Genomic DNA, 17,179 nt, shown 5'->3' on the forward strand with positions numbered 1-17,179 from the left:
GGTGCACGTGGCAAGCACACACACCTATAGTGGAATACACCTGAGCAATCACTCGAAAAAGAACTGTGGAGTACCCCCGCTGTGCCAGGCAGCAGAAGCTCCCCGCAGCTCCCCACCACTGCGGGTGGCTGAGGGGTCTCCAGGAGCTACCTGCAGGCAGCACGGGGACCCCCGCAGCTCCCCACCACTGCAGAGGGGACCCCTGCAGCTCCTGGCAACAGGAGGAACCCTCGCAGCTCAGAGCTGCCAGCTGGTGGCAGGAGGAACCCCCACAGCTCAGCTCAGCCGAATCCACACATCCCGCTCCCTGACTGCCCCGGACCCCTGCCACCCCATCCAACCCCTCCTCTCATTCCTGATGGCCCCCCCAGGACCCCTGCCCATCCAACCACCCCTTCCCCCGACTTCCCTCAGAACCCCTGCCACTGACTGCCCCCTGCTGCCCCATCCAACCCCCCTTCCTTCCTGATCGCCCCCATTCAACCCATTTCCTCCCCGACCACCATCCACACTCCCACCCTCTGACCACCACCCCAAACTCCCCAGCCCTCTACCCAACTGCCCCTGCTCCCTGCCCCCTTACCACGCTGCCTGGAGAACTGGTGGCTGGCGGCGCTGGAGCCACGCCACGCTGCCACCATGTAGCACAGAGCACTGGGTCAGGCCGGGCTCTGCAGCTGTGCTGCCCCAGGAGCTCACAGCCCCGCTGTCCAGAGCATTGCTCGCTCTGCTGCCGGCGCAAACTGAGGCTGCAGGCAAGGGGGAACAGCGGAGGAGGGGCTGCAGGCAAGCCTCCCGGGCCAGGAGCTTGGGGGCCGGGCAGGATGGTCCCATGGGTCAGATGTGGCCCATCAACCATTGTTTGCCCACCCCTGATTTAAGTGGTGCATAGCTCTCATTCACCCCCTGCTGAGGGTCAGCATTTCAACTAGGAATCACTGAATGTATCTGTCCCCTCCCTCCCATCCTCAGAGTTTGGGGACATTATTCCTTCTTTCTGGACATAAACACTATGTAGAGATGAAAATCTCTATGGTTTTGAGTGGAAACAGTCTTCTAAAGAGTTACTAATTGCCATTTAGTGGAAAGGACTATTAAGTGGTGGCTTATATTTCTGCACAAGTCACCGTTGAATGGAATTACAGAAACAGAAAGTCATAATGAGTGTCATACCCTTATTCCTTCTCTCACCATCCTACTTCATCCTATTATGTAGCACTGAGTTTATATTTAATAGTATAATACCATGTTGCCATTCTCCCCATACTACAAGCTATCTTCAAGTGGTACCTATGGGAATTTGACACTTACCTTTAAAAACCTATATATAGAATACTTTTCTTACTGTAATGAGGGGAATGTAATATCTGAGCACCTGGCAATAATGCATTAAGCAACATGAGTAATAACTGTTACATTCAGTCCATGCTCTCCTCTTCCAGAGGAAGAATTGTGTGTGGAGTGGTTTGTTTGGTGTGGGGGGGTGGGGAGAGAGGGAAGATTCCTTTGGCACACAAGGGCAGAAGATGGTGAAGGTTTCCTTAGTTCCTACTGGAGTTCATTCCATAGTTTCAGAATAGCTGTTGAGTTAGCACAGACAAGCTTTAAACCTTGTGGTAGAAAGTTCCACTGTGCCGGAGGAGCAGAGTTGTTGACCATGCTCTTAATCCCGGAGCTTTAGGTGGTCTTTTAGATATGCTCATCCCAGGCTGCTGGAGTATCTTGAAGATAAAGTTGAGACCTTAAACTTGATTTTTGAAAATGAACTTGATGTTGTGTAACTAAGTCTCATTGTGCCATGAGGTCAACTGGAGCAAGACTGTAATGGAAAATTACTTCATGTGTTAAATAAATCAGACTATTCCACAAAAGCAAAAAAAATTTTAAGGTTTTAGCAGCAGAAAAGGTGGGGGAGATGCACTGTAAGTAAGAGAGGAGTATGACTGCTCAGAGCTCTGGTATGAAACTGCAGAAAAACCCGAGTCTCTCTGGATTAAGAAGTGTGAGCAACAAGGGTGATGTCGTGGTGGGAGTCTGCTATAGACCACCAGACCAAGGGGATGAGGTGGACGAGCCTTTCTTCCGGCAACTAGCAGAAGTTACTAGATCGCAGGCCCTGGTTCTCATGGGAGACTTTAATCACCCTGATATCTGCTGGGAGAGCAATACAGCGATGCACAGACAATCCAGGAAGTTTTTGAAAAGTGTAGGGGACAATTTCCTGGTGCAAGTGCTGGAGGAACCAACTAGGGGCAGAGCTCTTCTTGACCTGCTGCTCACAAACTGGGAAGAATTAGTAGGGGTAGCAAAAGTGAATGGGAACCTGGGAGGCAGTGACCATGAGATGGTCAAATTCAGGATACTGACACAAGGAAGAAAGGAGAGCAGCAGAATACAGACCCTGGAGTTCAGAAAAGCAGACTTTGACTCCCTCAGGGAACTGATGGGCAGGATCCCCTGGGAGAATAACATGAGGGGGAAAGGAGTCCAGGAGAGCTGGCTGTATTTTAAAGAATCCTTATTGAGGTTGCAGGAACAAACCATCCTGATGTGTAGAAAGAACAGTAAATATGGCAGGCGACCAGCTTGGCTTAACAGTGAAATCCTTGCCAAACTTAAACACAAAAAAGCAGCTTACAAGAAGTGGAAGATTGGACAAATGACCAGGGAGGAGTATAAAAATATTGCTCAGGCATGCAGGAGTGAAATCAGGAAGGCCAAGTCACACTTGGAGTTGCAGCTAGCAAGAGATGTTAAGAGTAACAAGAAGGGTTTCTTCAGGTATGTTAGCAACAAGAAAAAAAGTCAAAGAAAGTGTGGGCCCCTTACTGAATGAGGGAGGCAACCTAGTGACAGAGGATGTGGAAAAAACTAATGTACTCAATGATTTTTTTGCCTCTGTCTTCACGAACAAGGTCAGCTCCCAGACTGCTGCACTGGGCAGCACAGTATGGGGAGAAGGTGACCAGCCCGCTGTGGACAAAGAAGTGGTTCAGAACTATTTAGAAAAACTGGATGAGCACAAGTCCATGGGGCCGGATGCACTGCATCCGAGGGTGCTAAAGGAGTTGGCGGATGTGATTGCGGAGCCATTGGCCATTATTTTTGAAAACTCATGGTGATCAGGGGAGGTCCCGGATGACTGGAAAAAGGCTAATGTAGTGCCCATCTTTAAAAAAGGGAAGGAGGAATATCCAGGGAACTACAGGCCAGTCAGCCTCACCTCAGTCCCTGGAAAAATCATGGAGCAGGTCCTCAAGGAATCAATTCTGAAGCACTTAGAGGAGAGGAAAGTGATCAGGAACAGTCAGCATGGATTCACCAAGGGCAAGTCATGCCTGACTAACCTAATTGCCTTCTATGAGGAGATAACTGGCTCTGTGGATGAGGGGAAAGCAGTGGATGTATTATTCCTTGACTTTAGCAAAGCTTTTGATACAATTTCCCACAGTATTCTTGCCAGCAAGTTGAAGTATGGGCTGGATGAACGGACTAGAAGGTGGATAAAAAGCTGGCTAGATCGTCGGGCTCAACGGGTAGTGATCAACGGCTCCATGTCTAGTTGGCAGCCGGTTTCAAGTGGAGTGCCACAAGGATTGGTCCTGGGGCCGGTTTTGTTCAATATCTTCATTAATGATCTGGAGGATGGCGTGGACTGCACTCTCAGCAAGTTTGCAGATGACACTAAAATGGGAGGAGTGGTAGATACGCTGGAGGGTAGGAATAGGATACAGAGGGACCTAGACAAATTAGAGGATTGGGCCAAAAGAAATCTGATGAGGTTCAACAAGGACAAGTGCAGAGTCCTGCACTTAGGATGGAAGAATCCCATTCACTGTTACAGACTAGGGACTGAGTGGCTAGGAAGCAGTTCTGCAGAAAAGGACCTAGGGGTTACAGTGGATGAGAAGCTGGATATGAGTCAACAGTGTGCCCTTGTTGCCAAGAAGGCTAATGGCATTTTGGGCTGTATAAGTAGGGGCATTGCCAGCAGATCAAGGGACGTGATCTTTCCCCTGTATTCAACATTGGTGAGGCCTCATCGTCCAGTTTTGGGACCCAAACTACAGGAAGGATGTGGAAAAATTGGAAAGAGTCCAATGGAGGGCAACAAAAATGATTAGGGGGCTGGAGCTCATGACTTATGAGGAGAGGCTGAGGGAACTGGAATTGTTTAGTCTGCAGAAGAGAAGAATGAGCGGGGATTTGATAGATGCTTTCAACTACCTGAAAGGGGGTTCCAAAGAGGATGGATCTAGACTGTTCTCAGTGGTACCTGATGACAGAACAAGGAGTAATGGTCTCAAGTTGCAGCGGGGGAGGTTTAAGTTGGATATTAGGAAAAACTTTTTCACTAGGAGGGTGGTGAAGCACTGGAATGGGTTACCTAGGGAGGTAGTGGAATATCCTTCCTTAGAGGTTTTTAAGGTCCGACTTGACAAAGCCCTGGCTGAGATGATTTAGTTGGGAATTGGTCCTGCTTTGAGCAGGGGGTTGGACTAGATGACCTCCTGAGGTCCCTTCCAACCCTGATATTCTATGATTCTAAGCAGCATAAAATCTATTACTCACACAAAAAGATTAAAGCTACCACTGTGGCTGCATCTCTACTGGTGAAATTCCCAGCAAGAATCAATGTAAATTTTCTTTGCATAGATATAGCATATTAACTTTGTCTTACTGAGGGAATGGATTTGCTCACAAGATTAGTAAAGAAAAATTACATCTCTCACTTATAAGTTATTTGTTCAAATTTGACCCAGTAAATAATTATTGCTATCTGATAGTTGGCTAAAGGCACGTATGAAGTGAGCTGGTTGTTTTAGGCTCTATCTACATTAGGAATTTGATCCAGGGCTGACAATGTTTTTCAGCAACTGGTCCTCCGGCCTTCAATCAGCTGGTGTTGAAAATGGTTTTACTGCTAGCATAAAATGGATTTGTCCCTTCTACCACTGCCGTAAGACAAAACATGCTTCGGGTGATATTCAACAAGGTCTCAACTATACTTTATGTAATAGTGATGACTATCATCTTGCACCATCTACATTACAAGCTAAACTACTCTTCTTTCCATTAACTTACACTGATTACAGTTTGACTGATTGTTTGTATGAAATTCATACTCTGATGTAATAGAATTTTATAAAGTTGACCTAAATAATTCAAGTCTCATTGGTTCTAGGTTTGTCGAACATCTACCCTTCCTGTATTGTTACACAAGACAATTACTAATTATACCATCAACAAATATAAAAAGCCTAATGCAATTTTCTCTTCAGATTTATTATTCCAGAGGCACTTAAATATCTTACATTTATATAGCGCCTTTCTTCTCACAGCGCTTTAAAAACTACAGTATGTACATATACAGGAATATCTCCCAACACCTAGGAAATGTAACCATCTCTGACTACCACTAGTGCTATTTTGAAATATCACAGCTTGAGACTCCGTCGTTGAGGATATGGAGATGCTTTTATCAATACTTTCATTCTCACTATGACCGATGATTTTCACACTTCCAGCTTGAGCAATTAAAAAAAAAAAAAAAAAGACTACAACCAATATATACCACAGCTCCATTTTATAACTGAACTAAATCATTTTCACCGGATTAAAAATCTCTTCATTGACAATAAAAGTTTATACTTTAAGGTGTTTTTATGTAATCTTTTAAAGAACAGTGGTCTAGAATATCCTTCCAAATTGTTTTTACTATATATTTCTCGTTGCTCACCAGGTTATTCTTTGATATATCCACAATATAAACTAGAGCTTTTAGGAATTAAATGAGGAGATGACCCTTGATTCTCAAACTGACTTCAGTACACAACAGGAGCAGGCCCATTTCTCCTTGTTTATGAAGCTGGATCTGTTTTCGTTTTAAGGCAAAATTGAAAAAGTTTATGCTCAGTGCTGTTACTAGTCAATGTTGAATTGTAAAGCACCCTTGGACTTGCTGCTGAGGATGATATATAAACGCACATTGAGTGGTTTCTGCTTGTTAGTGTCAAAACTACATGAATACATTAAAAAAAAAAAATATCCCAAATCCGCTACTTTACATTACCACAAACTTCTCTCTAGCCAAAAGAATAAAAACAGATATTTGAATTTGGAGAAATATTCTTTGCTTTGTCTCTCTAAAAAGCTACTAAAACAGTTCTTAAAAAAATTGCAATTGGGTGACAACTTTCACAAAACAGCCATTATGGTAAACCCTGAAAATATAGTATCAGAGGGGTAGCCATGTTAGTCTGGATCTGTAAAAAGCAACAGAGTCCTGTGGCACCTTTAAGACTAACAGATGTATTGGAGCATAAGCTTTCGTGGGTGAATACCCACTTCGTCAGACGCATGAAAACACTAAAATCTCACATATAGCAGCACCACTTGCTTCACTATAAATTAGTCTGATATCAGTGTTTAAGAATTTGAATTAAAAACTGGTAAAAAAGCTAACTGCCATCTTGCTGAATGAAACAGTTTATTTCAGTGTCAGGTGATCCATGGATGCAGTTAAGCTGCAAACACATGCCTTTTGGAGTTTCACTGATGCTATTTAACATGTTGAATTTATTGCCTATGTCAGTGGGTACCTGTACTAAGACATGAGGTCACTGGCATTTCTTCTTCTATGTAAGAGTATTTTAATTGTGAGTTGTATGGGTAAGAAGTGTAATAACCTCAAGTTTTAAGATAAAAGGGGAAAATAATAAGTAACAATCTTAATACAAAAGATGGTATTCAGTATTCACAGAGCTGAATTAGTCACTAAGAGGAAGATATACACCAAAGTGTATATTGATTATAAAAAAAGAAAACCTTGATAAAAGATGTACAGAGATCACATTTATTATGTATTTAGTGCATGTCTTCATGTAGTGCATTCCTATGTTACATCATGTGTGCAACACTACAGAGCCACCAGAAGAACATCAGTGTATGGCAGGAATTTGGCAGGGATTTTTAAATGTTTTCATAGTGTACAGTCTCATGGACCACCAGCCTCCCATTCCTGATCACACAAACCATCTCTTTTTGCATTTGTGATCACTTAAAATCATGTGGCAACTACAGTAATTGTTTACATGGAAAAGTAATATTAGGAAAGTATTTAATGTATTTTTAGCTGTCTTTTAATGAGATTTGGCAGTTGTAATAAAAGAACCAGCACTCCATGAACTAGTGGTCCATGGCTCACTGTTTGAGGACCATTGTCATATGATTTACTAATTTACATTAAAATTGCCTAAAAATCCTCAGGATGTGGAGTCAAATTTTGATGAATTTTGAGATGTGGCATCCCAGACATCACATAAAAGAAATGGATAGCAAAACAGAAGCTACCATCATCACTCCCTCTTAAAACCCAAACCTATACTGCAGCTGGACAGGGTACATCCTATTTTAACAAGAGGGACAAAGAAGGATTCTGATGGAAGACCACCATCACACATCCCAGGATTGGGAGCAAAGAGGACAATTGGAAGTCTGCTACTGAGCAACAAAATGTTGCTTTCAAGGAGGCATGCTAAGAGTTTTAGAAGGATACACTTTGGGCCCAATTCTTGATCCCATTAGTGTCAGTGGCAAAGCTCCTATGACTTCAATAGGCAGATAGGTCCTTTAATAATTCTCCCTCCTCCACCATTGCTGTGGGAACTAAAATCATACTTCAACTTCCCAGAGCTGTCATGTGTGTCTACACAACTCCAAATGAAAAATATTCAAGGACCCAGACCCCTGAAATACAGAATACCATTTTCACTACTATTATTTTTTCTTTCAGTTCCCTTCCATCTCAATTTCTTCCCAAATCTCCCCATTTGGTTCAACTCCTTTTTCTGGGGGATGAGGAGAAAACAGTTCAGCATTGCTTTTGTTGAATGGGGGAAGAATGGGAGACAGTGAGACACACAGGAGAACTGTGGACAGACAGGCTGAAAAGGCCTAGGGATCCACAGTGGATCAGGTCTAATCTCTTTAACAGCAGAGGGAATTAGGCTCCTGCCATCTTGGATTCAGTCCATCCTGCACCATAAATGGTGCACATACAACACCTATCACAAAGCTTGGCTTCTACCCAGGTCTGGCACTGTACAGGCTAGTAGGTTACAGTTATGAAAAGGGGAGGACATCCTGCATCATGTGAGATAATTCAGAAGTATGCATAGACTAGATAGTGAAAATCCAGAATTGTTGCCAGAAACAGGAGAGGTAGTAATCCTAATTTTAACAGAGTTCTTCACTGAAGGAAAGGAAGGTCCATAAAAGTCAAATCAGCTGACTTCAAATGGTTTACATCCCAGGATGAATCAGGTTATATTGATTTAAGCCCAATTTAATTTAGGCAGGTTTTTAACCACAAGAATAAGGACATTCTTAGTACATATTAATAATTAAACCAACATATACACAATTAGCAATATCCTACATAATAATAAATGCTTAATAGCTTGCTTTGGATTATCCTATACCTAGTTAATTTGTTTAAAAACAAGCCAAGTACTTTTATCTTGCTATGTACTTTTCCTTTCTACATGTTCTCTGTAATTATCAGTCTCTGTAGTAGTTGCAGCTTTACGGATTTTAAGATCCAAATTCAACTGTGTCTTCAGTTATCTTCTTGAACTCGTAATTTCCTCTACCATCCATGTGCAGGTAAAACTGTGGAATGAAAAATTTACATCATCAACCAAAATATAAAAAATATTTTTATATTAGCTTTGTTTATCATAATAAATTGTATAAGCAAATAATTTGTTAAACAAAAAACTAAAACCCTAAATCAACTGGTCAGAGGATGATCTCCTACTGCAATGCTTAGCCAATTCAATTGCCTTTGAGGAATAACATCGTATGATTTTTTTGGATATGTTCTGTCTCTATCTTCCGCTAGTTGGTCATATTGCTCATCACTGGGATTTGGTTTGTTGTGACAGATGCCTAATTTGCATGCATAATTATAATTCTGTGTACAAATCTGGTATTTTTACACATAGTGAGCCACTTACACCAATACCTGAATTGCAGAAATGTGTGCATAAATTAGGTGTGAAATGGTGTACATCGGGGTAGTTAATAGGCAGACTGTGGGCCAAACCTGGACCACGAGACACTTTTGAATGGACCCCAACATCTTTTTATTTTCTTATCATCGTCATTATTATTGGGCTTTTTTTATTATTTTCTCTGGAGTCTAGACCTTAACTATACCTTGACCAAGAAATGTTGACTTAGACAATTGACTCCATTTTTGCATATACAAACTACGCATGTGCTTTTTGAAAATCAGGCTCTTGTTAAATGAATATTGATTTAAGATTTGGCTGGTGCTGCAGGACAGAAATTAGCGAAGGAGTATCCCCACAGAGCTTCAAATTTTATATATTTTCTAAGATTAAAATTATTTCTTCAATTATTATTTATTACAATCATTATTTTATCCATTTGAGGACTATGATAACAGATTATGAGAAAGAACTTAGGGGAGAAAAGGAATACCTTGTATCATAGTTTTACATGTTTAGAATGTTTAACATTCCTTTTCCCAAATATCTTCATGAACATTGAATTCCCCAATCCCTACCTGAAAATATCCACAGATTTTACGTTCCACTACCTACACCCCCTTCCCCCCCCTGGGGGTAATCATATTTTATTGTAACTGGAAGGGGAAACATTTGCCAAAACTATTTTATAGGATTATAAAAGCCATGTATATTTCAACTATCAGATTTATTTTTTATACTTACAGACGTGTTCTCTTCATTATACCTCAGTGCGCACACAAAATTTAAATTCCCACCAATAACAAAATTTACTTAGTTATAGAGTAAACAAGGAGTAGCCCCAAAATTAAAAATACATCTTGCATTGCACAAAGGCCCTTTATAAACATGTGCATTAGCAGCTTCGTAAGAAAAGTTTTACAGGATTGTTTAGCTACAGGCTCTTTTAATCAGTGTCCACAGATGAAGAAACACTAACTTTGAATATTTTATATGGATAACCCTTCAGAACAGATAAATTTAGAACTGTCAGTTTCTTAGATTTTCATAACAGCTTTTTTGTGAATCCTTCAAATACTGCTGTTGGACTATGAAAATATAATCTATGATACTATTTTTTGAAAAGAGTGTGTCTGGTTGGACAGCAAGACATCTGAATGCAACTAAACTCAAAGTTCATTTAATACCCACAAAAAGGCTAAATACATAATCATCATCAACAAAAATAAAAATGACTTACATCGTGGTGTTTCCAGAGGGACTTTCTGTGAGAGACAGTGAAGAGAGTGATGCCAACCTATAGTAAGAAGAGAATACAAACATTAAGTAAAACTTCACCCATAAGACAAATTCAACTAATTGCCTCAATCCCTCACACTTGGTAATATTTTAAAAGATGAAACTAAATGCTCATACTAATAAATAGAAAAGCTTTAAGGCCTTAAATCATTTATACTATGTGTGTGTAGCCTCAATATTGCACATTTTAGAGGAAAAAGAAAAAAGGTTTTAGGTTTGGTTTTTTAAACCTACTGATTAAAATGTTCTGTTTTTCCTGCAATAGCTGAAAATTTCAGGCTAAAATGTTCACTCCCTGTGTATAGATGTTAGCAATATCATAGGCTCTTACACAAAAGACAAATTCCTGAACTTGCGCCCTAGCAGGTAAGTAAAAGAGGAAATTATTTCCAAATATTTTGTTTTTAAATGTATTTGATTGCTAACTAAAGTGTATGATGTTAATGATTTAAGAACTTAAAGTGCTTCTTAAATGCAACAAAAAATTCACCTTTAAAATCACCTGTAAGCAACAGTTGCAACTGTACTGAATGGTTAAGCTGTAAATGGTTAATGATTAAAACAAACAAAAATGAAAGTGATAATAATCATACTATTTGTTTTTTAACCTTCTGTAATAGACAGCTGACAAGGAGTTTGATTTTCCAGAGGGATGCATTATCAGCCACTTTGCAATGGTAAATCCTCAAAATAGAAAGCAGTACAACCTGACATCCAAATGGTAAATGTACTTAAACAATGAAATAGAAGAATCATAGAATATCAGGGTTGGAAGGGACCTCAGGAAGTCATCTAGTCCAACCCCCCTGCTCAAAGCAGGACCAATCCCCAGACAGATTTTTGCCCCAGAACCCTAAATGGCCCCCTCAAAGATTGAACTCACAACCCTGGGTTTAGCAGGTCAATGCTCAAACCACTGAGCTATCCCTCCCCCCTATAACTGATGCTCTTTCACACAGAGCCCATCCAGTGTCAAAATTACTACTATAAAAAGTATCTTAGGGCCCGCTCCTGCTCCCAGAGAGATTAGGATAAAGGTTTCAGTACCAGTAGAATTTCTGTTTCCTTTCCAAGGACATCACTGCTACATAGTTAAATTTAAAGCAAGTTTCCCATTATAATCTCTATTTTCAAACCCTTCTCCCCTTCCCCAAAAAGAAATCAACCCCCTTGATATTTCTCCTACCACATCTCATATGACGGGGTAGATTTTTTTTTTTTTTTTTTGAGAATTCTGGGGGAGGATGGGGAATAGAAAAGAAGTTAGCATGATGTTTTTTTTTAAATACTCCCTTTTCATTTACTTTTTTGAAAGTTCTCCTAGTGTTGCTGGCTATCTCCAAAAAAGGGTTCACTTACAAGTCCTTTTGTTTTGTCAGCCTTGCTGAGAAGGGTTATTTTCCATAAGGAAAGAATAAGATTGTTTTGGGTGTTATCTGGATTCCATTTCACATTTTAATCAAGTTTTTGGAAATTTAATATTATCAAGTCCAGTTTTACCAATGCGTCAAGTTGACATTCTCCAAATTAGAAATTACATTCACAAAGAACAATTTAAATGTATCTCAGCCTTCTTTCTTTAGCTAGAAAAAAACAGAAACAAAACAAACTTACTTTCCGGCAATGACTGTAAATGTAGCCTTCTACATCAACGCTAACAGCACTTGTACATTCATCCAGAATTGCAAACTGAGGTTTATGATAAAATAACCTTGCCATCTGGAATGCAAAACAATACACCATTTGTGAATAGAGAGAACAAGGACAATGCAAGTTTCTTCATCTTTAGAATAGCATAATCTATTGTCTAAATGAGCATTTAAGAGATGAAACTACTATAATCTATTGGAAATATAACAAACATTTTAACAAATGGTTTGAAATATTTACACAATTGCTCAAAAACTTCAGTTTTTGTGCTGCCATTACCTCTCCCCCCCAAAAGGCATAAATGAAAACAATAAGCTATTTAAGTTTACAACTAAAAATGGAGATAAAACATTTGAAATTTAAAGACATTTTAGTCTGATTTCATCCCATTACTCCTAAGTGTTCAGCAGATACAGTAATATGTACATTACTATGCCATAATCAGAGACTTGAGTAACACTGAAGCACAGTGAGTTACAGCCAATGTGCAATGAAAATTTTCTTTGCTGTCTTGTCAGTTTGTCTTCTAGCAGACAATTAGGCAGGTCACGGTCAATATGAATACTTAATTTAAAAAATGGTAATAGTTTATCATACAATATAATCTTAGGTGTATGTGTAACATATAAGCAGCTTTCCACAATTATGTGGTTACTTATTAACCCAGAAATGTTGTGTATGTACTGCCATACCATCATTCTGTCTTGATTTTTGCTAGAGGAAAAAGGATGAATGCCAAAATATCTACATAAATAATGATCAATGCTGTTAGCAGAAAGTCAGGTTCTCTCAACAATCATAACTAATACTGTAGTCTTAGAAGTTTTAATCAGAAATTATTGATTGAAAATTAAAAAGGGGAAATTTTTTTTAAACCATCATTTACTGAACCTCACTGAAATCTGAATATTGTATAGTATTCTTTGTATACTTTCCGAGGGTAAGAAATCAATATTTTATATCTGCTTACATAATAGAAGAGAATATGTTGATCTGATAAGAAAGCATTCAGAAATCTATATTACCATGTGAAAATAAATTACTACAGGTAGGCATTATTAAGTTATTTTCATGAGCTCTAAGATTATAAAAACCTTAAATTATTTCTTAAAAGAATAATGCAGTAGAAAAATTTACTGACTAGATATCATCAACATTTCAGATTAGTTATACTAATTTACAGTATTTTTCAAGTACGTATAAGATAGAGACGCACTGCCATCCTCTGTTTTTCTCCTCCGCTGAGCACATCCATCCAGTCTTGAACACTATCCCAGCCACCTTCACGTTCCAGGATTTGACCCAACTGGACATTATCCAAGTACTCCTTCAGCACCTTTTAGCAAAACGATAATGTTTACAGATACACCTAAACATACTTCATGTTGCAATAACTTCTCAGATTAGTATAGTATACTATAAAATATTAAAATTACTATCACCCAAGATATTGGTACCAAAACAACATTTCAAAATGTAAACAAATCTAATGTTCTTACTTGCTATACCAATACAGTTAAAAAATGAATGATACTTCAGAACAAGTTTAAATGAACAGTGAAACTGTCATTAACAGACAGATGACATCCTTGACATCTGCTGGCAGGTAATATTACAGACTATGTGATAAATGGTGGAAGTAGCAGCTCATTAGTGTGGCACATTTAAAGCCACAACTGATGACCTTTGGTTTGGAAAAGACGGTTACTCACCGTTGTAACTGTTGTTCTTCGAGATGTGTTGCTCATATCCATTCCATTAGGTGTGTGCGCGCCGCGTGCACGATCGTCGGAAGATTTTCTACCCTAGCAACACCGGCGGGTCGGCTGTGGAGCCCCCTAGAGTGGCGCCTTCATGGCGCTGAATATATACCCCAGCCGACCCGGCGCCCCCTCAGTTCCTTCTTGCCGGCTACTCCGACAGTGGGGACGGGGGGCGGGTTTGGAATGGATATGAGCAACACATCTCGAAGAACAACAGTTACAACGGTGAGTAACCGTCTTTTCTTCTTCGAGTGCTTGCTCATATCCATTCCATTAGGTGACTCCCAAGCCCAACTTAGGTGGTGGGGTCGGAGTGAGACATTGCTGTGTGCAAAACCGCTGATCCGAAAGCAGCATCGTCCCTGGACTGCTGCACTAGTGCATAGTGAGCTGTAAACGTGTGGACTGATGACCAAACCGCCGCTCTACAAATGTCCTGGATTGGAACATGTGCCAGAAAAGCAGTCGAGGAGGCTTGGGCCCTCGTGGAGTGAGCGGTGAGGTGCGGTGCTGAGACACCTGCCAGGTCATAGCAAGTCCGGATGCAAGACGTAATCCAGGAGGATAGGCGTTGTGAGGAGACCGGTGAGCCTTTCATTCGGTCGGCCACTGCAACGAAGAGTTGCGTCGTCTTTCTAAAGTGCTTTGTGCGGTCAATATAGAAGGCCAGGGCCCTTCGTACGTCCAGGGAATGCAAACGTTGATCCTGGCGAGTGGTATGTGGTTTGGGATAAAAGACCGGGAGAAAGATGTCCTGGTTAATATGAAATGTAGAAACCACCTTAGGGAGAAAGGCAGGATGTGGACGAAGCTGCACTTTATCCTTATGAAAAACTGTGTAAGGGGGCTCAGAGGTAAGCGCCCTGAGTTCAGAAACGCGCCTTGCTGAGGTGATGGCTACGAGGAAGGCTGTCTTCCAGGATAGGTACAGAAGTGAACAGGTGGCCAGTGGCTCGAATGGAGGACCTGTGAGCTTGGAGAGAACCAGGTTGAGGTCCCACGTCGGGACGGGCTGACGTTGTTGAGGGTACGTCCGGTCTAAGCCCTTGAGGAATCTAACGACCATCGGGTTAGAGAATACCGAGGACGCGAGTTCCCCTGGGTGAAAGGCCGATATAGCGGCCAGGTGAACTCTAATTGAAGATATCGCCAACCCCTGTTGTTTTAGGGAGAGGAGATATTCCAAAATGAGAGGAATGGGTGCCTGCAACGGGGACGTGGCTCGTTGTTCGCACCAACAGGAAAACCGCTTCCACTTGGCCAGGTACGTGGTCCGTGTTGAGGGCTTCCTACTGCTCAGCAGAATCTGTTGGACAGAGTGCGAGCATTGCTGCTCTGCCTGGGAGAACCATGGAGCAGCCACGCCGTGAGGTGGAGTGATTGCAGGTCGGGGTGACGCAGCCGGCCGTGGTCCTGCGAGATGAGATCCGGACACAACGGAAGCGGGATCGGTGTCTGAACCGAGAGTTCCAATAGTGTGGTGTACCAATGTTGTCTCGGCCACGCTGGAGCGATCAGAATTACCTGTGCCTGGTCTCTGCGCAATTTGAGCAGTACCTTGTGGACCAAAGGAAACGGAGGGAAGGCATAAAACAGGTGGTCTTTCCAGGGAAGGAGAAACGCATCCGAGAGGGAGCCCGGAGCTCGACCTTGTAGGGAGCAGAACACGTGGCACTTCCTGTTGTCTCGGGATGCAAACAGGTCTATCTGGGGAAACCCCCACTTCTGGAAGATGGAATGTATGATGTCCGGACGAATAGACCACTCGTGCGTCTGGAAGGACCTGCTGAGTCGGTCCGCTAGAGTGTTCTGGACTCCAGGGAGGAACGATGCCGTGAGATGGATTGAGTGGGCGATGCAGAAGTCCCACAGGCGAATGGCCTCTTGGCATAGAATTGACGAACGTGCTCCTCCTTGCTTGTTGATGTAAAACATGGCCGTGGTGTTGTCGATGAGAACTAACACACATCGGCCACGTAGGAGGTTGAGAAATGCCTGGCACGCCAGGCGCACCGCCATCAGTTCCCGAACATTGATGTGCAGGGCTAGCTGGGGTGCAGTCCACAGGCCCTGGGTATGGTGTTCGTTGAGATGGGCGCCCCAACCCAGAGATGAAGCGTCTGTGACCAGGTGCAGAGAGGGTTGTGGGGCGTGAAATGGCATCCCCTCGCAGACCACATTGTGATCTAGCCACCAGGTGAGGGAGGTCAGGACCGAGATCGGGACCGTGACCACCATGTTCAGGCTGTCCCGATGTGGGCGGTATATTGACGACACCCAGGTCTGGAGTGGGCGAAGCCGAAGTCTGGCATGCCTGGTTACGTACGTGCAGGAAGCCATGTGACCCAGCAGGGTAAGGCACGACCTCACCGTGGTAGTTGGGAAGGCCTGGAGCCCTTGAATGAGGCTCGTGATGGTGCCAAAGCGGTTGTCTGGCAGGATGGCTTGTGCACGTCTGGAGTCTAGAACTGCGCCGATGAATTCTATTCTCTGGGTAGGTTCTAGAGTGGATTTGTCCATGTTGAGTAGGATGCCCAACTCGTTGAATGTGTGCACTATTATGTGGACGTGAGCTTGAACTTGCTCTTTGGTGCGACCGCGTACCAGCCAGTCGTCTAGGTACGGGAACACCTGTATCCCTTGCCGACGAAGGTACGCTGCCACGACAGCCATACATTTCGTGAACACTCTTGGGGCCGAGGATAGGCCGAAGGGAAGGACTGCAAATTGGTAGTGCACCTCGTTTACCACGAATCGCAGGAAGCGTCTGTGAGGTGGGTAAATTGAGATGTGAAAGTATGCGTCTTTCATGTCGAGGGCGGCGAACCAGTCTCCAGGATCGAGGGAAGGGATAATGGCCCCCAAAGAGACCATGCGGAACTTCAACTTTACTACGAATTTGTTGAGTCCGCGCAAGTCCAAGATGGGCCGCAGACCTCCTTTGGACTTGGGGATCAGGAAGTAACGGGAATAAAATCCCCTGCCCCTTAACTCTATCGGAACCTCCTCTATGGCCCCCATGGCTAGGAGCGTAGAAACCTCCTGTATAAGAAGTTGCTCGTGAGAAGGGTCCCTGAAGAGGGACGGGGAAGGGGGGTGGGAGGGGGGGATAGAAGAAAACCGGATAGCGTATCCCCTTTCCACCGTGCGGAGGACCCAACGGTCCGAAGTTATAAGGGACCAAGCACGGTGGAAGTGGGAAAGACGATCCAGAAAAGAGGGGGCTGGATCCTGGGGGATGACTGGGGCGCCGTCCTCGACCGCACCTTCAAAAGTTCTGCCTGGGCCCTGAAGGTGGTCTAGGTGGCCCCTGGTTCTGGCCGGGTTGAGGGCCGGTCCACCTTCTTCTACCCCCTCGCCCTCGCCTCCGGGTCGAGTCTTGCCTCTGACGAGGTGGGGGGAGGTAGAAGCGCTGAGGCTGAGGCCTAAATGGTCTGCGCTGAGGGCCCA

At 42.8% G+C, this 17,179-nt stretch overlaps 1 protein-coding gene across 1 annotated transcript in view; it reads right to left on the minus strand.

The window, feature by feature from the left end:
• Positions 1-6,842: 6,842 nt before the first annotated feature.
• Positions 6,843-17,179, minus strand: part of ABCD3 (ATP binding cassette subfamily D member 3) — a 72,340-nt gene continuing 62,003 nt past the window's right edge. The window contains exons 20-23 of the mRNA XM_034778556.1: positions 13,183-13,302; positions 11,931-12,035; positions 10,258-10,314; positions 6,843-8,673 (exon numbers count right to left, since the gene is read on the minus strand). Coding sequence (XP_034634447.1) covers positions 8,596-8,673; positions 10,258-10,314; positions 11,931-12,035; positions 13,183-13,302 — 360 coding nt within the window. The 3' untranslated portion in view covers positions 6,843-8,595. The remainder of the gene's footprint in view (positions 8,674-10,257; positions 10,315-11,930; positions 12,036-13,182; positions 13,303-17,179) is intronic.

Source organism: Trachemys scripta, chromosome 8 (genome assembly GCF_013100865.1).
Source record: "Trachemys scripta elegans isolate TJP31775 chromosome 8, CAS_Tse_1.0, whole genome shotgun sequence".
In the NCBI taxonomy this organism is placed as follows: domain Eukaryota; kingdom Metazoa; phylum Chordata; order Testudines; family Emydidae; genus Trachemys; species Trachemys scripta.